Source organism: Pseudonaja textilis, chromosome 9 (assembly GCF_049901715.1).
Source record: "Pseudonaja textilis isolate UNSWEBS1 chromosome 9, rPseTex1.2, whole genome shotgun sequence".
NCBI lineage: Eukaryota > Metazoa > Chordata > Lepidosauria > Squamata > Elapidae > Pseudonaja > Pseudonaja textilis.
The window spans coordinates 8,323,799-8,344,690 of NC_141998.1; the positions used below are offsets into that span (position 1 = coordinate 8,323,799).

The following is a 20,892-nucleotide window of genomic DNA, read 5'->3' on the forward strand; positions in this document are numbered from 1 at the left end:
CTCTTTTTTTTTTTACTAAATGTTTGCAAATAGAGGTCAGGTACATAGGTTACAGCCATACCTACAGTCAACATTTTGCTCTGCTGTCTTATAAAGTCTAGAAGCATTTCCACCCCACTTGCTAACAAATTAGCACTGCAGGCAAGCAAGAAAGATGTATAAGTAGATTCTATACTAAATCTTTCCAGCATAGTATAGCATAGTAAATAGTAGCATCAGGTAATGACTTGAGTGGAAAAAAATGAAGCAAAAATAAAAAATAAAATAAAATGGAAAATCTAGGATCCAGAAGAAAGCAGCAGTTTTCTACTTAGAAATCTACTTTCTAAGTATTTTCTGCTTGGTTTGCAGGAGATCAGTATAAACAGAAGAACTGTGCAGAAAAAATAAATAATAAAAAAAATAAATTAAAAAAAGGAATGTAATATTTCATGAGTAAGTATCCCATGTGAACATTACCACTCAGTCAATTCCAGTTTGTCCTGGGAAATTTTTACAATAGCTACTTCCTGAGAGACACTTAAAGACATGAACTTCCTTTTTAGTTGATACTTCTGGTGGACAGGATGTCTCCTTTTTTAAAAAAAATTGTACCATTTTGTCTCCTCTTGAGAGTTGGTGTATAACCTAGAGCAGAACTGGAGCATGAGGCTGTAGCAGAAAGGACAGCAAGCTAATTCCTATTACACTTGTGATTATTTTGGGTAAGTTATTTCGTGAAATCCTTTGACACTACAGCAATAGAAAATTGCTGAGAAATGAGAACATTCTTTGACTTCCCTGGATCTTGGATTAACATTAATCGATAATAAATTGATGTCACCACACACACAAAATAATGATTTAGCAATTCCAAATAATAGGACACAACAGCCTCAGTCTTGCATGTACACAGATAACACACATAGGACAATTCATCTATGCTTTATTTTTCCTTGAATAATCCTGGCAGTCTGAATAATTTCATTAAAAATAGTTTGGCTGGATTTAGATTAATTTGGATTGCATTTTGCAATCCTGTGTCATTTGTTATATTGTCCTAAAGTTCTAAGAATCCAGAAATATCCTAATCAAGGAGAGAACCAACCTAGAACAAGGAGAAACCACCTAACAATTGGAACAATTACTATATCTAGTGGAAATGCTTGCCTTTAGAAGTTGGAAGCTTTTAAGAAGAGACTGGACAGTCAGTTGTCTGGAAGGGTATTGGGTCTCTTGCTTGAGTAGGGGGTTGGACTAGAAGATCTCTCATGTTCTTCAAACTCTGTTATCCTGAACTATATATTATTGTTTTAGACTGCTGGTAAGAATTGCTGTGTTATTTTTTGTTTCTTCCCATCAAAACATGTTGCTCCCAAGTTAGTAATGGTTAAAATAAATCCCCCTTTTTATGTATGTATATGTCTAGGCTCATATAATTCCCTAAGCCATGTCTGGGTTTAAGCAACACCTTAAGTTGAAGCCAAAACATCCCACTGCATGGCTTAATGTAGTATCTGAATGTAGTCTGTTATTAAATTTGCCTAGATCCAATTCACTCTGTTTTAGTTACTAATGGTTCCATTACCTGTTCACTCATCACTTGATTTTCCAGGAGACAATGTGTGAAATATAAATACATGAGCCTGCCAAGAGTTTCCCATAAATTGAGGATTTCTCATGAGTGTTGAGGAATATTATACATAACTCTTTATGAATGAGGATAATTTTCCAATGCTGAAATGAGTAGAAGACAATGAGATTTTATTGTACTGGGGTCCATTCATAAACTGAAAACATTCAGAACTTTGCTTTGCCATAATTTCCTGGTTGGTTTAGAACTATAAACCAAATTCAAATAATCTGGATTAACGAGAAAGAAACATTCCTATACTCATGAAGAAAATATCTCATTGAAAATAAGTAACTGACAGATGAATGTTTTCATCCAATTTGTAGAGGATTGATTTATGGTTTGGTAATCTCAAGAAAAGCAATTTAATTTAGCTAAAGTCAATTGAAAGAAAGCTCTGTGCCCTAGCTATACTACAAATATTAAAAAATTTAATAGCAATCCTCTTTTCCCAAAGTTACTTTATTGAGTCTAAGAAATAGACTAGAAAAAGAAAAATTTGAACACTCAAAATGCATTATAATTCTCAGCATTCTTGATGGGAAGGCATAAATTAAATTGGCATTAAGTCAATACAACTTAGCAGTATAGCTAATCCTATTGGGGAAAGACAGTTACCTTCAAATATTAAAAAGTAAAAATTGGAGTCATGGCTTAGATATAAGCTCCCATTGCATCAATTGAGTCTTTATGGTACTCACAATTTCACAGGACCACAATCATTCCATTAATAAAAAGGTAAGGGTCAAGTTAAGAACCTTCATGTCATATCCCTCCCTCTCAAATTTCTCTATTAGCTTACACTGCAGCCTTGTCAAATTTATCTTCACAATGCAGAGTTATTCCACAATAAAAAAGCTGACAACTAAAAAAAAAAGCACTTGCAATGAAAGCTAGAACATATATTAATGGTTCTCTATTGTAGGATATATTACAAGAATGTTTTTACGCCGCTGATAATTACAAAAAGAAAGGCTAGATAATTTTAATTAAAATAACAGGATATAATGAAACCTTTAAAAGAATAAGAAATGAAATCTGGATAATTCAAAGGCATCCAGCCCCACAGGGCCCCCGTTCTACTTCCCATAGAATCCAATGGGATAGCATGGATGGAAGCCTTCTCATGGTTTCCATCTCTACAGAGGTTGACCTGATCTGAACTTCATTTGCTCTCCTGTTGTGACCCATTGAAGATGCAGAGCTTTTGTGTTCAACCCGCCAGCACAGAAAACCATGAAAACACACTGTAAACCTGTAGAACTCCCATCAAAATGATGGAAGGTTTTTAAACATCTTCTCCATTTTCACTGATGGAGACTGTATGTATTTTAATGGTGGGTATTTGCTGGTCCTTTGGGTTTTCTCCTGATGTGTTTGCACAGCAGCACTCTCTCAGAAAACCTTTACTCTTCACTTTGGCTGTAGAACAGCTGGACCTTTCTTTCGGAGCATTGCTCTTGGTTGACATGCTTTGCATGGCTGAAAAAAGTTTCCATTCACACACGCCATCTGATTTGGAAATCTTATAGAAGTGTTCTCCAGAGCCAACAGGTATACGGACAATATCTTTGGGAGCTTCAGCAACATGGTTGCTTGGGTGATTGAGGGTGAAGCTCAGGGAGTATTTGTTGGAGGAATACCTCTTGTGGAGACACTGGGCTCTTAGGACATTTTGGAATGCTTTTTTAAACTCTTGACTCGAACAAGGGTAAATGATGGGGTTGATGCAGCTGTTTAGATACCCAAGCCAAAAGGCAATTTTAAAAATGGTTTCAGAGGGCTTGCTGTCAGGAAAGAAAGAACCTGAAATGGAAACAAAAGCAAAACAGAATTTTAATGGATTTATAAAAAAGCAACTTCAGAGGATCAAGGGGTAAGAAATCAAAGGAAGGGAATACTTTTTTCAAAGTTTTTAATTATGAATCATCGTAATTGAGATAATCTCTGGGCAAGAAAATGTATGTGGAATCCTTGGTGCTCTCTGCGCTTGGTCGTTTGGTTGCAAACATTTCATTACCTGATTATGTAACCTCATCAGCGTGCAATGTGTCTTATTTAGTTGTGTACTGTACAGTGATGTTGTTATTTAGTTAGGTAATGAAACATCTGCCAGAAAATAACTAAGCTCAGAGACCACCAAGGACTCCATGGTTCAACCATGAGTTACAGATATTCTCTTCTATTGGAACTGAAAAACTATTTCAGAACATAATGTAAGAAAAAGTCCAGTTAAATGTTTTAAGTCCCTATTTATTTTGCTGGGAGAGGTTGAAATGCGAAAATCCATAGAATTCTGAAAGGCTGAAATTCAATCTGAATTTTATTCTGTTTTATTTTTATTTGTTTAGATGAGGTGCCAATTATTCATATAGTGGCCCAGGCATAAAAGCAAAATGCACATAGTCTTATTTAATGAGATTACCTAGGATCAGGGAACTAGGTATAGATAATCATTATGCCTTGGTTGCCCATAATTAAGCTTGATCCAAGTGAAGTAGAAACCATCCTCATTGCAAACTTTGGCTGCAGAGCCTGTCATGCCTCACTCATGCTCATTGTACACTACACGTACCAGTATTACAAAGCAAACATCATTCTACTTTAGTAGTCAAGGCATCCTTTAGAAGTCTTAGGCAACAATACTAAAAAGAGCTACCTGATAATAAGCCCTTGAATATATGGGAATCATTTATGAGCAAACCCACATGATATTGTGTTGTAGATACAACCCTTATTTCGGAGGATTATTTCCCTTTAAAATCCACCCAATATGCAGCCTTCCCTGTGCAATGAATCAACACATCTATCAGCAGAACAGCCAAGAGACTTGGAAGAAAAACATGAGTTCAAAAGAAGCTGAATTGGCTGGAGATAATTTTAGATCAAGTATATGGTACACGTCTTGCTTATCTTCTTCCTACCCGTCACAGGCAGGTTGTGCTTTTTCTGAGCTCCTGCCCAATTGCATGAATCATCTGCAATATCTGATCTGTGAAATGGGGATGGCGGTGATGGAAGATCACTTTGTAGGTGACCCATTGGGCTGCTGGTGCAAGGGAGAATATGAAGCAGTATGGCACTAATCAACCTGGCTAAGTTTGCTTATGTTGAGACACTGGTGTGAGGAGACACATGGCCACTAATTCCCAGGTCTTGTCCTGCAATAAATGATTGGTCCTGTTCTGACCCATCTCCCCAAACGCGACAAACCTTCTGATGTGAACTCAAAAGATTCCTTTATTAGGAATGCTGGCAGCCCTGGCAAAAAGTTTCTCTCTCGACGCAAGACCATCTGGCCGGAAGATGAATAGTTGTCTGCCACTGTTATTCATCTCTGCCCCCTGCCTTTTATCCCCAGAGCTAGGGTGGGGCTTCGCTAGTGGCAGTGGCTCTTCCATCCCAAGGATCAGCCCATAGATTTCCACTGCTCTGTCCTCTCCTCTGCTTTCTGTGCATCCATGCGTCAGGCACTGGACCCAGCTATTCCTCTTCTTCTTCATTAACCTCCAGACCTGAGGGCTGTTGATTCTCCATCTGAGGGCTGATAGATGGCTCAGACTCTGCCTCTGTCTTTCTTTGTGCCAGCTCCATTCCCTCTTCCCCTCAGAGCTCTCAGGTTGCCTTGATGCTAATCCTGACTCTCATGCCTCCTCCTCCTCATGGGTGGGGTTCAAAAATTTCAGCATTGGGTTCTCTGCTGGTTGCTGGGTGGGTGAGGCCATGGTGGGTGTAGCCTAGTTTGCTCCTGCACCATGGCGGGGCTGTTTTTGCATTCCGAGGCTCTGGGAGGGTGAAAACTGCCTCCCTGGGCTTTGGAGGCCCTCCAGAGGCTGGAAATGGACCCGTTTCTGGACTTCTGGAACTTCTGGGAGGACCATTTCCCCCCTTTCCTGAGGCTCTGCACTTACCTCGCATCTAAAACAGCCTGTGTGGAGACTCCTAGGAGGTCGCATCTAAAACAGCCTGTGTGGAGACTCCTAGGAGGGGCGGGGTGGGGTGTGGTGTGGTAGGCGGAGCCAGCTCGGGTGGGATTTTGCAGTTTTCCCAACCAACCATAATGTTAGCTACGGGTCCACCTGAACGCGGACGTACCCGTAGCAGCCCATCAGACTGGAGGAAAAGATATTAAAATGGCCTTCTGGATCATTCACAGATGTGTCCTACATTGTGGACTTAGAATAATATTGATCAAACATTATTATATTACAAGCACAGCAATATACTTGCAGAGCACAGCAGAAGATGCCCTATAGATCTAGCATGGTAATGATTTTGCTCAACGCGGAGCTTTAATGGCTCTTCGTATCGCAAATACACAGGACTGATATTGAAATCAGTAGCTGAATTATTAGAGTTTTTGCTAGTTTAAAGTGAATAAAAAGGGGGAGGGGAAAAACAGAATGACTGGGGTTTAGATAGGTCAGCTGGTCTGAAGTTGTTAAAGGTGGAAAGCAACTTCAGGATTCAGAAACTGAGATAATACCTACTTACAGTGGTTTCTTCAAGAAAAGTGGTTAACGTTATAATAATTAAACTAAATGCAAAGTTAAGAGGCCTTCTGTAATGCAGCTTTTAAAGGGTCCTCCCCCCCATGCAGGTTAATTGACTATTCAATTTGAACATTAATGGTAAAATTCAGCATTCCCAAAGCCTCTTTGCATCAAGTTTAAATCAGCATATAGGAGACTTTAGAGAGCTGCTAATGGAATTTAATAATCCTTCCTAATTTCACTTCCCTTTTTAAAAGATTCTAAGGAACATCTGCAGTTACTCAAACCCATTTTCCTCTTTCCATTCTATGCTTTACAAACCGGACTTCTTAATCAGTTTCTTTCTATGAAACTCATGGAAATTGGTTGCTGGTAGCTTGCCAAAATAAACAGAAAAATGGTGTATTAATTTCATCTAGGTCTTAAAATGCTGGATTTCTTTCCCTTATTAAACAGCCAAGAAGTAATATTTCAAGAACTTGGTAAGAGACAGTGGAATTTAAGGAGTTGCTGTTCAGCAACGTCTGGAAAAACTCAGGTGGCTGAATTAGGGATTTAATGAGTAAAATTATCATTCTTAATAGGGTCCAGAAACAGATGGGAAATCAATGAAGACAGTTTGGAGAACAGATCCCCTGCTGTCTTGGAGTCATCAACTGGATGTTACCTTTTGCATCAGAGTAAGTTTTAAATTTTTTTTCAAATCCCACTACTTATTTATTTTGTTATGTATCTGTCCAAGATTTCTTACCCAGCTTTACGCAAAAGCCTTCAGGCAATCTCTTTAATAACTCTGTTAAAACAAGACTATAACAGAAAAATACTATTGTAAAATAGCAGAATCATAACAGAGGTGGTTCACCGTGACCATTCATGGTTTAATGATATGCTTAAATTGGTCAAAATCCTAGTGACTGCATTTAGGCTTGGCAAGTTTTTCTGAGGCTTAGTATGGTGTGTGAGCCTAAAGTGTTTAGTTAATTCATGATTTTATGTTCATAAAGGCAGAGAAAATGTATTAATTCAGTAACCAAGTTAAGTATATTGCATTAATCCAGCAATTTGTCACAAAGCATGGTTTATGTACGAGGAGGACTAACTCCAAAGCATATTATTGTCAAACGTCAGGGAAATCAAGAGACCCAGGCAATTCAAATGAGTTTAAAGATTTAATGCAAGCTTAAGCTCTCTACAAAAATCTGACTTACTAATGGTCAAGAGAAATGAGTGGGAATAAAGGCATTCAAGGTGGCCAGGACATAGATCTCTTTCAGGTGTGCAAGGACTCAAGACTTATGATCATTTGACCCCTCCCTTGGCTCAGACAGTCATCTCCTACAATTATAGGTTTACATGAAATTATGTACTCAGTGGCATATGTGACAAGTATATGTGTGGGTATATCACAGAAAGAGAAATATATGCAGATATGCAGTATTAGAAACTTGAAATGCAATAGAACCACGGACTGGGCCATGGTATGCCACGTGACCAGGCCACGCAAACAAGCGAAGCCCCATCTGTGGGATGCAGGCAGCATGTGAAACACCCTCCCCATTCTGCGGAAAAACTTCCTCTCTCCACGGAAGTTGTCCCTGATACCCAAAAAGTTGGTGGCTGCCACAATAGAAAATAGTTTTATATTTAACCAGCATGTTGCATGAAGGTCAACACCAAGATATTAGATGTTTATTAGCCATGCAATCTGGAAATTTTTACCCTGAATCGTAGGAGCAAAACTTGGGTTTTCACCTGAGCAAAGTATGGTCTTCTATGTGCCAGATCTATCCCCCCGTCAAAAAAACCCTTTTAAAATGCTGTTATATTATCTTAGTTTCTGCCTGGATTTTTGCATTGAGTGCTCAAGGGCAGCTTCTAACTCCAGCACTGAAAGAAGAGGAAGGCATTCTCTTGTGGAAGTAATTATAATGTGGAAAGCAAAATGGCACAGAGCCAAGGCAGTCTTTCAGATTCTCTAGCAGGGATGGGTGGGTGGGGAAGATAGCTAGAGGTAAAGTAACTTTGATCAGGAAAAAAATGGTTTTGGCTTGTTCTTAATGCAAGATTAGCAAGCTGCAATCCCTTCCCTTAATAACAGTGCCATGCTACTTTCCTGTACGTAAAGACTAAGCTGACAGGTGTATCAAACGTTTTGATTACATCTTTGAAAAACAAGGAGAGGACTTTGGATGATTCGCATCTTATAAAACAAGATTAATTCTCCAAAGTGGCATCATTTATGCGCTATGGACTAAAACTCTCACCATCCTTGAATGTTTTCAGCAAGGCAGAGACAAGTACTGTAGAAGAGAATGCTTTATTTGGCCAGGTGTGATTAGACACACAAGGAATTTGTCTCCGATGCACTATGCATACAAAATGACAAAGTAATAGTAATCATAACAGTGATACCGGTAACAGTAGTAGAAAAGATGAGAAGGATAACAGTAATTAATTAAGGTAGGTCTGTAGGGGGCGTGCATAAGCCCACCAAAACGTGCCTACCATCCCTGTCCTATTGTTTCTTCCTTTTTTCTTATTCGTATCCATTTCATGTATTTATCACCATGTTTATACTTATACCTGTTATCTAATAATTGTTTGACAAAATAAGTAAATAAATAAATAAAATAATACAGGCATACTACATGGGTAAATAAACTCTATGTCTTATGTCTAAGTATATTAATATAAATAAATATATTAAGTATATGTCAGTAGTGACATAATATTATCACATAAATGCCATGACTTGCATACCTGTGTCATATCTGCACGTGCAGGATTATGGTGATTATGAAGTCAGCACACATGTGTTATTTTATTTATTAGATTTATATGCCACTCATCTCATCTTGAGGCAACATTTGATATCATTAAAGTTTGTTCCAGAAGCCATTTTCACCACCATCAATAAGAGATAGTGATTATTGTAACCTGGAGGTTACAAACATTAGAGAAAATGCTTATTTCAGATGATCAGCTGTTTAAGTATTGTAATTGGATTATATTTGAGAAATTTCATCCAATCAATATTGTCCTTTTTAACGATCTGTTTAGTTGCTACACCAGTTACACTTTGGACAATTCTTCTGTTTCTCTCTTGGCTTTTTCCTGATGCATTTTTATTAATTGGCCAGATGGTTTCTCTTATTCCAAACTATAAACTAAGATTATAATATTTTAGTCAGAAGTCCTGTGTGAATTATCATCATGCCAAAGATGTCTGATTGAAACCAATTCAGAACATTAACTCAATTTCATTTGGACATTCCAATTGAATAGCTTTATCTTTCCAAAATATTTTGGGAACAGATATTTCTGTACACGTAGACTCTCATCCAAATTGTCTAATTCAATGTAAAAATATTTGATTCAACATTTTGAATCAACTTCATTTTGAGATTGAATCTCAGGATTGTGCATATACATAATTCTAGTGTATCCTTCAACAGGTATTACTTAATATTATATTCATTGAATTAAACTAAACTAGGTTATGCGTATGTGCCAGTGTTAAGTTATTTGTGTTTTTTTTTCAGCATTGTGTACACTGATTGCTAGATAGATTTTGCAAATAAGTCTAAGCCTGCCATTTAGACAGAATATTGAGTGTGTGGAAATGTAAGGGTTAGATGTTATTTAACTGAAATAGCACAAGGTAGTCCTGTTTTCAAAAACTCATATTGTTCAATACGAAAAGAACTTCTGAACATCAGATTAATATGCCAAATCCATGCATAAAATCAAACCCTTTCAAAAAGTTGTTGCATTGTTACCAAGAATATTCAGTTGAGATTGTTGTTCTGCTTCTCTTTTTAAAATTGACACTTTATACATAAAATGGGAGAAACAGGCATATCAAAAAATGGACCACAAACCCCTAATGTTGTCTTCCTTTTAGAAAAATGGTTAGATGTCACATGGAGCATCCTTAGAAAATAAAACAAAAACCATGGGTGGGTATATGCTATTTGATTAGCATTACCCCCTAAAAAAAGCAAGATAAAATTGGAGAGTTGAGGAATTTTGGAAAAATAGGATACAGAAAGTGGTTGGGAGGAAACTCAATGAATTGTCTTCTTAAAAATGGGTCTATTGTGACTAGTAATGCTTACCACAGTAACTATTTTGTGAATCAGTGAATCATTTTATCCTAGGGGATATTTTTTGTCATGCCTCTAATATATTCACACCCCTGCTTTCGATAGTTAGATCAATGTCTTTTTCTCACAGAATACCTGTCAGAACTAAACCTTCCATCTCCCCCACCATCCTACCAGAACCAATGAACCTTCTTAGAGGAGAAGTGAAATGCCTTCAAGGAAAACCAAAGAAAGTCCAGTTGCCTTTTGAAAAAGCATCTTTGAGACAATTATGACCTGGATGACTGAGAATCTCCATAGACATCAATGTTCTTATTTCTAGCAGAAACCTACAAAATAAAATTTAACTTTTCACTAAACAGATGGAGGGAAGGCTCCGAACTATAGATGGTTCCACAAAAACAGATGAACAATTCCTTACACACGGAAAGCAAGAAGGTAGCCTCACTCAACAACAAATGCTGTCCTTATGGATTACTTAAAAAGAATAATGAAAACCAATAGATAATCAAAGACAGAAATAGGTACTACTTTTCTATGTGCAGAAGTATTTTGGACTTTCCCAGGGAGAACATTTTAGGATGTTCATTGCTTCTGCCCCACAATCTGCAGTTTAGGAATGAAATAAACCTAAGAAAGTTTACAATTTGATTTCTGTGGATAGTATCATTTGCACACAGAATTACATAATTCTGTGGATTGTGTAATTTGTAAACCCAGAAAGGGGGAAGGATGAACTAATTCTGTCCTTCAGAGTATAGAAGATCCTTGGTCAGAAAAGACAGATGAATGTGAATTTTATAAACACAATGTAGAATAAATGACACAAATCATTTGGAGCATATCCTAATGGGATTTCTATGAGTTGGCAGAATCTGTTTTGAGGAAACATAATATCATGTTCATTTTCCCTGTTGGTGGGCCAACAGATGGCTTGACTTCTTTAATACAATGACACCTTGCCAGATATTTTGTCTCCTAGGAACTGAGGCCCTTTATCCCTCTTGTAATGAGCCAATATGCAGGCATTCTGACCTCTGAAAAATTATATTCTTCAAACAGTTGGATCTGGCCCAAGGGATCAGTTGGTGAGCAGGTATCAACTTCAAAGCAGTAATTAGGCATTAAAAAGTCAATGCTTCCTGACTTCGCAAAGTGAAATGAAGTTGTAATAACCTTTACTAACCTTATGGCTACCAGATATATTCTGTTTCCACAATCTCTGAATAAGTATGCTCATTGGCTAAGATCATAAGAAACCAGGGCAGTTAAATTTAACCTATGTGAAATGCATTAGGCTGGAGAAAGTTTTATAATTGATGCTTAGTGACACCCTGTTCTATTATGTCCAAGCTTCATTTTCCACTTCATACTTTACTGTTAGAACTATGAGATGAACCAACCTATCCCAGCAAATTTATGAAGTAATGCCTGAGGAAACTAAGTCAGAATAACAGAATAACAGAGTTGGAAGGGACCTTGGAGGTCTTCTAGTCCAACCACCTGCCAAGGCAGGAAACGCTGTACCATTTCAGACAAATGGTTTTCCAGTCTCTTCTTAAAAACTTCCAGTGTTGGAGCATTCACAACCTCTGGCAGGTAATTGTTCTAGCTGTCAAGGTAATTTATCCTTACTTCTAGATTGCTTCTCTCCATGATTAGTTTCCATCCATTGATTCTTGTCCTGTCCTCAGGTGCTTTGGAGAATAGCTTGACTCCCTCCTCTTTCTGACAACCTTGAGATATTGGAACACTGCTATCATGTTACCCCCTCATCCTTTTCATTAAAAGTCTTTCTAGATTTCAAGCAATCTTTTTCACATTCCTACTTGTGGAGATTGGGCCAAGGAGATGACCTTGGAGAAATCATTGAGAAATGGTTACAAAACAGAAGCATGTTTTAAAAGCAGGAAACAGAGAAAGTACTAGAAAAAGGCTCAGATTGTCTCATCCTAATACCCTGGTATATAAGAGGGAGGGTAGTGAAGACACAGCCAAGCTTTCAAGATTGTGTTCTAATTTAATAATCCTGATAATATTGTGAAACTTGTTTCCTAGCAAGGAAGGGTTGATATTATCCATTGCCCATGTTGGCAAAAGTTGTTAGCTAGGTGGTAATTCCAGTATTATCTGGAAGGCCATAAACTCCCCCATTCTTGTTATACCTTTCAACAAGTGACCATATTTGTTATAAAACAGCTGGAGTAATTTCCATGTTATTTTGTTTTCTAAGTGGAAAAAAACCTGTCAACACTTCTCCTTATACTGAAATATATTTACTAAACTGACTTAAACACAAAGTAGGGAACGAAGATTTGGCAAGGATTCAGCAGTGAACTTGTTTTTTTTGTTTTTGTCATGTTGTAATCTAGTAAGAAGAGAGATGGCTGATATAATCGGTGTTCAAAGATTTTAATATCCCAGTGAATTCTGGGGACAGCTGTTTGGTCTATAAAAAACTCAGCCAGATCCTAAGCCTTTGACTGATAATTTATCTTCAGTACTCAGGGTAGCTGACTTTGGATATTTGCCTTTACAAATAACAACATTTACAGATGTTGTTACCTTTAACAGATTCAGGGAATCCATTTTCAATATAGGAAATACAGTTACTAGGTTTCAGTGATAATGCAAAATTTATTTCAGGCTTTTTATTGCAGGTTTGTTATCAAATATTGTCAGACGTTTTCTCCTAAGGTTGCTATCGTACATTGGCAAACTGTCAATTTTGTTTTGGTTGGTTGTTGTTGTTGATTGCATATTCCTTTGTTCTAATTTCCCATCAATTTAGAAAGCCCAGATGAAAATTTGCACAGATTCTTAAATGTCCTTTAAAAAAATGTCTACCACTAATAAAAGAGTTGTATATGTAAGTGATATGGTTTATTTCCACCATGCCTATGGTTTATAGATTAAAGATTTCAGAGTAACTTGACCAAATCTGTTTGGCTGTAGATTTTGCATTTCTGGCTAAGCCCAGATAGATTTGCCTATTATTACTTTCAGTTCTTTATCTGTGCGATAGAAATGATTCATTCTTCATGAACCGAATTCACCAAGGAAAAACATTTTTCTCTTGATTATGAAATAATGAAATTAGTTAATGGATAGCTACCCTAAAAACATAGTCTAACTATTTAAAAGCAGAATAGTTAGGGATTATCTCACTTTATAGTATGGGGTTTCGTATTAATCTCTTGTTAGTAATATGGAATATGTTGCTATAGTTTGATAGGAGTAATTTTAGTTTAAGAACTATGATCCTACATAACTTTGCTTAAATTACTGATTACTAGTGCCATTTTAATTTTAAGATTGTAACTCGCCCAGAGTTACCCTCTGGTAAGATGGACAGCCAATAAATTTTACAAATGAAACAAACAAACAAATATCTATGTTGACTTGACCATATTTGTGTATGTGTGTATGGGAAATAGCAAACAAAAGGATTGTACTTGTTGACACACTGTAATTCTGAATCCATTGGTCTTATATGTGTAGACTGGGTGCAGATCAATATATATTATTGTCTACATCGAGAATCCATTACATTCAATCAATTCAATGGGATTACTTTCATTGCTAATTTTTATTGTACAGGACGTTTTGATGGTCATTGCATGACTGTATAGTTCTTTGATTCCTTCTCTTTCTTCACGATAAGAGTTCACTAGAATTACAGTGTTTCAACTTGAGAGAGGCTATCTTTACTTTTGACTGCAGTAGAGCAGCAGCAATCTAACTCCTGCTGATTAAAATAGTTCTAGTTGAAACATGACTAATGGGACCTAAGCTAACAAAAATAGTAATGACTAAAACGATATATCAATCCCATACAGCATTTGTGTTTGGTGCAAATCAAAGGTTAAGATAACTAGAATGATGATGTTGATGGAAAAACAATAGAAGAAATGGAGAGCTAGATGAGGCCAGTACTAAAAAAAAAAAAGATTTTAACACATCAGGATTAATTCTCTGTAGCAACAAAGTTCAAATATTTTCCTCTTAGCTTTACTTTTTCAACTGTCTTGCATCCGAGGTAAACAAGAGGCAACACGGAAAATGATTTATTAAATCATTCAGAGTTAGGTGTGGGAGAAAATTTCCCCAGTAATTGAACTTTGCTGCAACTTTAGGCAATCATTAAGTGGAATCCTGAGATAATGCCAAGTTTGTTAAAAATAGTGATGGCGTGTTTCCCACTCTATGGGTACTATAGTGAAAGGAAGTTTCAAATGCTTGCATAACAGTATAAGGCCTTGTGCTGTTCACTGAATATTGAATTTTGAGGTGCATACTTTTGGAGGTATGGAAAAGTAGAATTAATGAACATCTAAAGCATTCTATCTTCCATTTATAATCTGTGTTTCCTTTTCCTTTCCTCTGTCTTTTCTTCCTTCCCTTCTCTTCCCTTCCTTTCTTTTCCTTGTCTTTCCCTCGTTTCCTTTCCTTTCTGAAATTTTATAAAATAGTGCAATGATTTTCTGAATTCTGATTCCAGATTTTGTCATTGATTTGAATGTATTAATAAATACATTCAATGGGACTGCTTTCATTGCTATTTTTTTATTGTAGTGGTTTATTAATAAATTACATTTTGTATTGCATTAAATTTTGCATTTACATTTTAAATACATTAAATAAATACAAATAAGTACAGCAAATAGATTTTACATTAATTGGCTTTAACTTATACCTATCATAAATTGTTTTCCAAGAGTGATAATTGATATCCATGTCCAATGAAGGATGAAGGATGCCATGAGATGTAGTTTAACCATATCTTGACAATCACTACTGTCTAACTGCTTTTTAATGTGTTTAACTGAAGGCTTATTTCATACAAACAGCAAACCAATTCTTACCATTGGGTTTGGTCTGCCAATTTGGTGGCAGGAATTCTGCTTGATTTGGTTTATTTCTCTTCGTTTTTGTGAATCAGTATTTTGGATTGCATTTCTCCAAAACCACTAGCAACAATCTACATTTTTTGCAAAAAAATTTCCACAATGCAGTAATTTTGTCCATATTTTAATGAAAGAGGGAATATCTCAACTGATATCAACAATATGGCATCAACCTACTTTGAAGACTATTAGATAAAAATGAAAAGTTTGTCTCCATTATTTTTAGGAGTAGTTTTGTCATTACCGAACTTGGAAGGATGAGTCAACCTTGAGCCCCATCAGAATCGAACTCCAGGCTGTGGGCAAAGTTTGCCTGCAATACTGCATAACTGTTGCACCACCGTGGTTCATTTGCATCTGTGCAATTGAATCCCTGTCCTTGTTTTTGTTTTACATTCAACACATTTTAAAAAGGGTTGGTCTTTGATCACACAGTTGCTACTTCTATCCTGACTTTCTTGAGCCCCACTGGTCACCCCAATTCTTAGAATAAAGGAAAACAGTGTAGTGCACCTGTGGTAAAGCATCTTGAGATTCAGCAGCAACAATATTTTCAGGTGTATTAAACTTTCTACTTTTAAGCAAAACCAGGATAGAAATGGGTGCCTCACTGAAGCACAACACATCAATTTCCATCTTTTATTCCCAACAGGGCTGAAAACATTCAGCCTGATTCAGCTTGTTGATATCTTTGTCATAATACTTAAAGGAGTTTTTATTGTTCCCTCAGGAGCGATTATATTAATAATCAAGTGCATCCTTGGATGCAGAAAAGCTGGCTGCCTTGAGCTACAGGGTCAAAGAAATATTTATCATGACATGTTTTCTGATCCATTTTATCTGGAAAACATAGGTTTGTTCCCAAATCTTTCTGCAAACAAAACACATTTCTGTCATATAATAAAACATTATTATTCCAGTTAATGAGCTTTGAGCACATTGCAATCCCATTTTCAAAGCTAATTTCTTTGTAAGAAAATGTTACATACAAATATATATCTTTTTTCCCGGACACACGGGGCTTCTACCACTCCTACTTTAACATCACAATTGCTTCATTAAGCCAGGAATTCTCCCATTAAGTAACATTGCTAATTTGGTCTGAAATAGAATACAGGTTAAGAAAGGTAATTGGGGGCCAGAATTTCTGTTGCTAAGCAATGCTGTTGTAATCACAATGTCATGTGACCACATTGCTTAGCGACAGTGATCCTGGCATGCCCAGTTGACATTGTTTAAGAGCAGCTCATGCGTCGTTAAGTAAGTCCCAGGTGGCTCAAAAGCAGAACAGCAGGCAGGCAAGGCAGGTTGTGCCATGGGAAACCGGAAGGAAGGTTTGCCAATAGCTATCATGTGACCAGGCAACCATCTTAAGTGCAAGCTGATTGCCAAGTGCTCAGATCACAATCACGTGGCTGCAAAGGTGCTACGATGGTCACAACTTCAAGGACCAATCGTAGGTCTCCTTTTTCAGCACCATCGTAACTTCAAACAAATGATTGTAAGCAAGGATTACCTGTAAGGTAACACACTTTTATTATGTTGATGAGCTAGTAATAACCTTAATTCAAGATGGCAACTTTAATTCAATTCTTGTTATTTTTAATTCAATTCTTATTATTATGAAATTTAATGGCATGATTTCCTGACTTTCTTCTGTAAAAGCCCCCCTCAACCCCCCCACCATTTATTTGATTGCTGTTGCAATGATCTGTTAAGAATTAGTTCTTCCAAAATGAAACAACAATTCCCCAGCTTTTTCTAAACAAAGAAAATTGTATAGGGCAACCCGCCCCCATAAAAGTCTCATCTACCAAAAAGAGTACAATTCTTATAAAAATCATCCGGTTATTTTCAAACAATGATCCTAGAGATCATTCTGAAATTGTTTGCATTTGTAAGGCCCAGATGAAAACTTTGTTGAAAGTTTGTTAATTACTCTCTCGCTCTTTCTTTTTTTTAAATAAAAGATTATTTTTGAACACTGTGCCAATCTAACAAGTAACTGTGTGACTGAGATCATACAAACGTCCCAAAGACTGGTGGCCAGGTGAACCCAACATGGACACACACCATTGCAAGTCATCCTATCTCCAAACAAACAGACATTTTTAGCACTAACATAATTTATTCCCATGCCTATTTGAAATCTGAGAATCAGGCTACATATCTGAAAGGAAAATACAGTTCAGGAAAATAATGACATTGTGCCAAGATCTTCTATGGGTTACTGTAAGTAGTAGTCACTGAATGCCAGATTAAAAGAACCGTGTCTGAACTGCATAAGCTGATTTAACTTCATGCACAACTGGTCTGCCCTGTGGCTTTATCCTTTGGCTGGTTCCACAGGGATGAAGCAAAATGAAGACTAGCTAATGCCAACTGCTCTATCATGGAGTATCATGGCCCATTCCTGCCCTCCAGTTCCACCCTATGTGGGATGAGCTTCCAGTGACAGGTAACCTGACCTGGGGCAAACCAGTTGTTAAATTACCTCCCCCGCAATCAAAGTGGATCCTGGGTGCTGTGCTGCAATGGAGAAAAGAGCAATGGAGTGACTGGCATGAGGGAAGGAGGAGGAGCAGGGAGAAGAAAGAGGGAAAGCGGCTTCTCCTTTCCTCACACCGGCCGCTTTGTTGCCCGTTTCTCCATCACAGCACAGTGCAGCGCCCAGGATCCACTTTGATGGGGTAGATGGGTAATATAACAACTGGTTCGGCTGAATACCACCACTGGTTAAAAGGGATACATGAAGGAAGGCAAAGATACGTGTCCCAGGATAATGTTGCAGGATCCAATCTGGGTCGGTCACTGGGATCAGAGGTTTGAACTTCTGAGCTTTCAGGCTCGTGCTGGAGCCCATCCTGAGGGAGCTTCTCTCTAATCTTCTGCTACAGAGAAGTTCTCTGAGGATGGGCTCCAGAAAAAGTCTGAAAACTTTGGAAGGCTAAACCTCTGTCCCAGTGACTAACCCAGATTGGATCCTGCAGGGATATATGAGATCAGGAGGAGGATTTAGGGAGGATTCCTGCTTGGATTTGGAATCTCCCAGAGCTCTTTAAAAGCCTTTCCCCACAGCTGTAACCTATCATCCCACTGAGCTATACTAAATTTGTATTTGTCTGAAATCTGCTGCCCTTGTGGATGATTCTTACCCTTTCTCTAATGCTTCTGCTTCAAACTACTGAAGTCCCATGATTTCCCTCCAAGGTAATGATTAAGATGCCTGGAGAATTTTGTACACTCTAAGACTCTCCTTAGATGGTGCTAGAATAATGAGAAAATGATGCTTTAACTTTGGTACAGATGAAGATGATCCACCTCACCCACGAGTTTTGGACAAGATAAAGGCAATGTTGTGCAATGGTGAAAAATATACATAACCAGGACATGCTTGTACCATGATTAGATACCAGTGGGGAAAGGTGCTAAATCCACCTTGGGAAGAGAATCCAGATTCATCTATCCTTATATCATTCAGTTATATCCTTAGCTGAAATCCATCTGATTAGTTGAATTAGGTTGACATTTTTTTCCTCACATGTTTAACATCTTGCAAGGGAAACAGATGAAAACATACATAGTGCCTTGTGCGTCAGATCCCTGCCCCAGCAGCCTATTCTCCTTGAGGCCAATTAACTTAGAAGCCCACTAGTTTTCCGGCTGATGACCTTCAGAGGCAATCCAAGCCAACATTGATCTCCCGTGACTTGATCCAACCCTATTTTGAAGTCAGAAAAGCTGGTAGCCAACACCACAGAAAACCCCAAAGTTGAATTATGTGCTGCATAATCAGGTTATACAAGTTGATTGTCTCCAGGCTGGGAAAAGTTTGGGGGAGGGAGAAAATATATTGGGTTAGTGAAGATATGCGAGGTCATTTGATTTGGACTTGGCAAGAGCTTATATTAGCATTTGTAACTCTCTTTTATGAGCAGGATGAGATTTAACAACTTGAGGAATGCAATAAGTTTGGATTGAAATTTAGAAAGAAAAATGCTGAGTAATCTTGTGTTTTGTCTTCTCTGATGATTTCGGTGTTGCAATTAAAGTAGCACAATCTCTTCACTGTGAACTAAAACACATGAAGAACAATTGCAGGAACTGGGTATGGTTAGTCTAAAGAAAAGGAGTAGGAGTCACATGATAGCAGTATTCCAGCATTTGAGTGGCTGCCACAAATAGGAGAAGGTCAATTTATTTTCCAAAGCACCAGAAGGCAAGGCATGAAACAATGGATGGAAAGTAATCAAGAGAGAAGCAACCTGTAACTAAGGAGAAATTTCCTAACAGTGAGGACAATTAACCAGTTGAACAGCTTGCCTTCAGATGTTGTGGGTGCTTTATCACTGGAGGTTTTTAAGAAGTGTCTGAACAGTCAGATGTCTGAAATGGTATAGGGTATCCTGCTTCAGCAGGGGGCTGGACTAGAAGACCTCCAAGGTCCCTTTCCAGCTCTATTCTGGTTGATTGATTGAAAGGAAATGGCGGCAGCACTGGAAGGCTGTTTCTGCCAGACTCCTCTTCCTCCTTTCTAATAAGATAAGCAATCACAGTGCTAAGAGAGGATAATGAAGATCTACTGGGGTAAAAAGAGGTAACATTTGAGTGAAGATGGGGAATATATCATTACATCCTAAAGACAACAATCTGTGTGTGGCAAGACCAATGAAAGGGCATATTCTGGCTTCAAGGTATATTGCAGCCAGAATCATATTGCAGTCCTTCTTTTATAGAAACAAAGTCAAATTCACAATTATTAATAATTTGCAATAGTATAGAAATTTTCTGTCTGTTATTCTGTATTCCTTCAGTTCTGACGCAAGCTGTACAGAATGTGTCTTGGCATTTCCCCTCCCTTAAGCCATGTTCAATGGCTGCTTCACTAATTTCTTCTCCTAAATCTTCTCTTAGCTCACTGCTTACTAAAAATTGTCTTCCCTAATAGAGTTTAGATAAATGGTGTAATTAGTCAAACCAGCAAGATGTTCATGGTATAAAATGAACCATTGCACAATCGTATTCACGAAGCCGGCCAGCTCCTTAGCAGTTGTCTTATATCCTTTGATGAAACAACTGCTGTAATAGATTCCTGGCTTCTTAAAATAGCATTGTTTATGTGGTAGTTGTAGCAAGAAATGGGAACTTTCATGTGTGAATCAGGCATTATAGATAGAACATTCCGACCACAGAGCAACATTTCCCATTAGTCTGGAGTCTTTTCAATCTCTCTAAAGAACAAGGTCTGCATCATAAGATGTTCCCTTGCTTCCACACAATTGCCAGACATCAATGTGGTGGGAACATGAGAGTGGACCTTCTCAGTGGCTACTTATAGGATTTGGAATTCTGTAACGGAAAGTCAAGTGGTTTCCATTTTCTTCTTCTATTAATAAGTAAAGACAGTTTTCTGCATAGCTGATATGTGGGTACATTCAAATATTCTTCCTGACTTCCTGCATCTCATTTCAGTCCTGGTGGGACTCATCTGTGAAGTTTTTTTCAGATCAGGGACAAGGCAATTCACACACACAAATTAAAAGCAAACAAAACTGAGCACAGCATTCTCTACTACCCCGCAAAGGAGCTCAGAATCACTGCAAAATGGTATGTTTTTAAGCATCCAGGGCAGGGTGCACAATGGCTCAGTGGTTAAAGACACTGAGCTTGTCAGTTGGAAAGCTGATAGCCCAAGTTCAAGACCCAAGTGCCACAACAGAGTGAGCTCCCATTACTTGCCTCAGCTTCTGCCCACCTAGCAGTTTGAAAACATG

At 37.8% G+C, this 20,892-nt stretch overlaps 1 protein-coding gene across 5 annotated transcripts in view; it reads right to left on the reverse strand.

Moving 5' to 3' along the window:
- Positions 1-908: 908 nt before the first annotated feature.
- Positions 909-20,892, reverse strand: part of ADRA1A (adrenoceptor alpha 1A) — a 36,363-nt gene continuing 16,379 nt past the window's right edge. For all 5 annotated transcript variants that reach the window (XM_026714916.2, XM_087938883.1, XM_087938884.1 and 2 more), the window contains one exon: positions 909-3,418. In XM_026714916.2, coding sequence (XP_026570701.1) covers positions 2,901-3,418 — 518 coding nt within the window. In that variant the 3' untranslated portion in view covers positions 909-2,900. The remainder of the gene's footprint in view (positions 3,419-20,892) is intronic.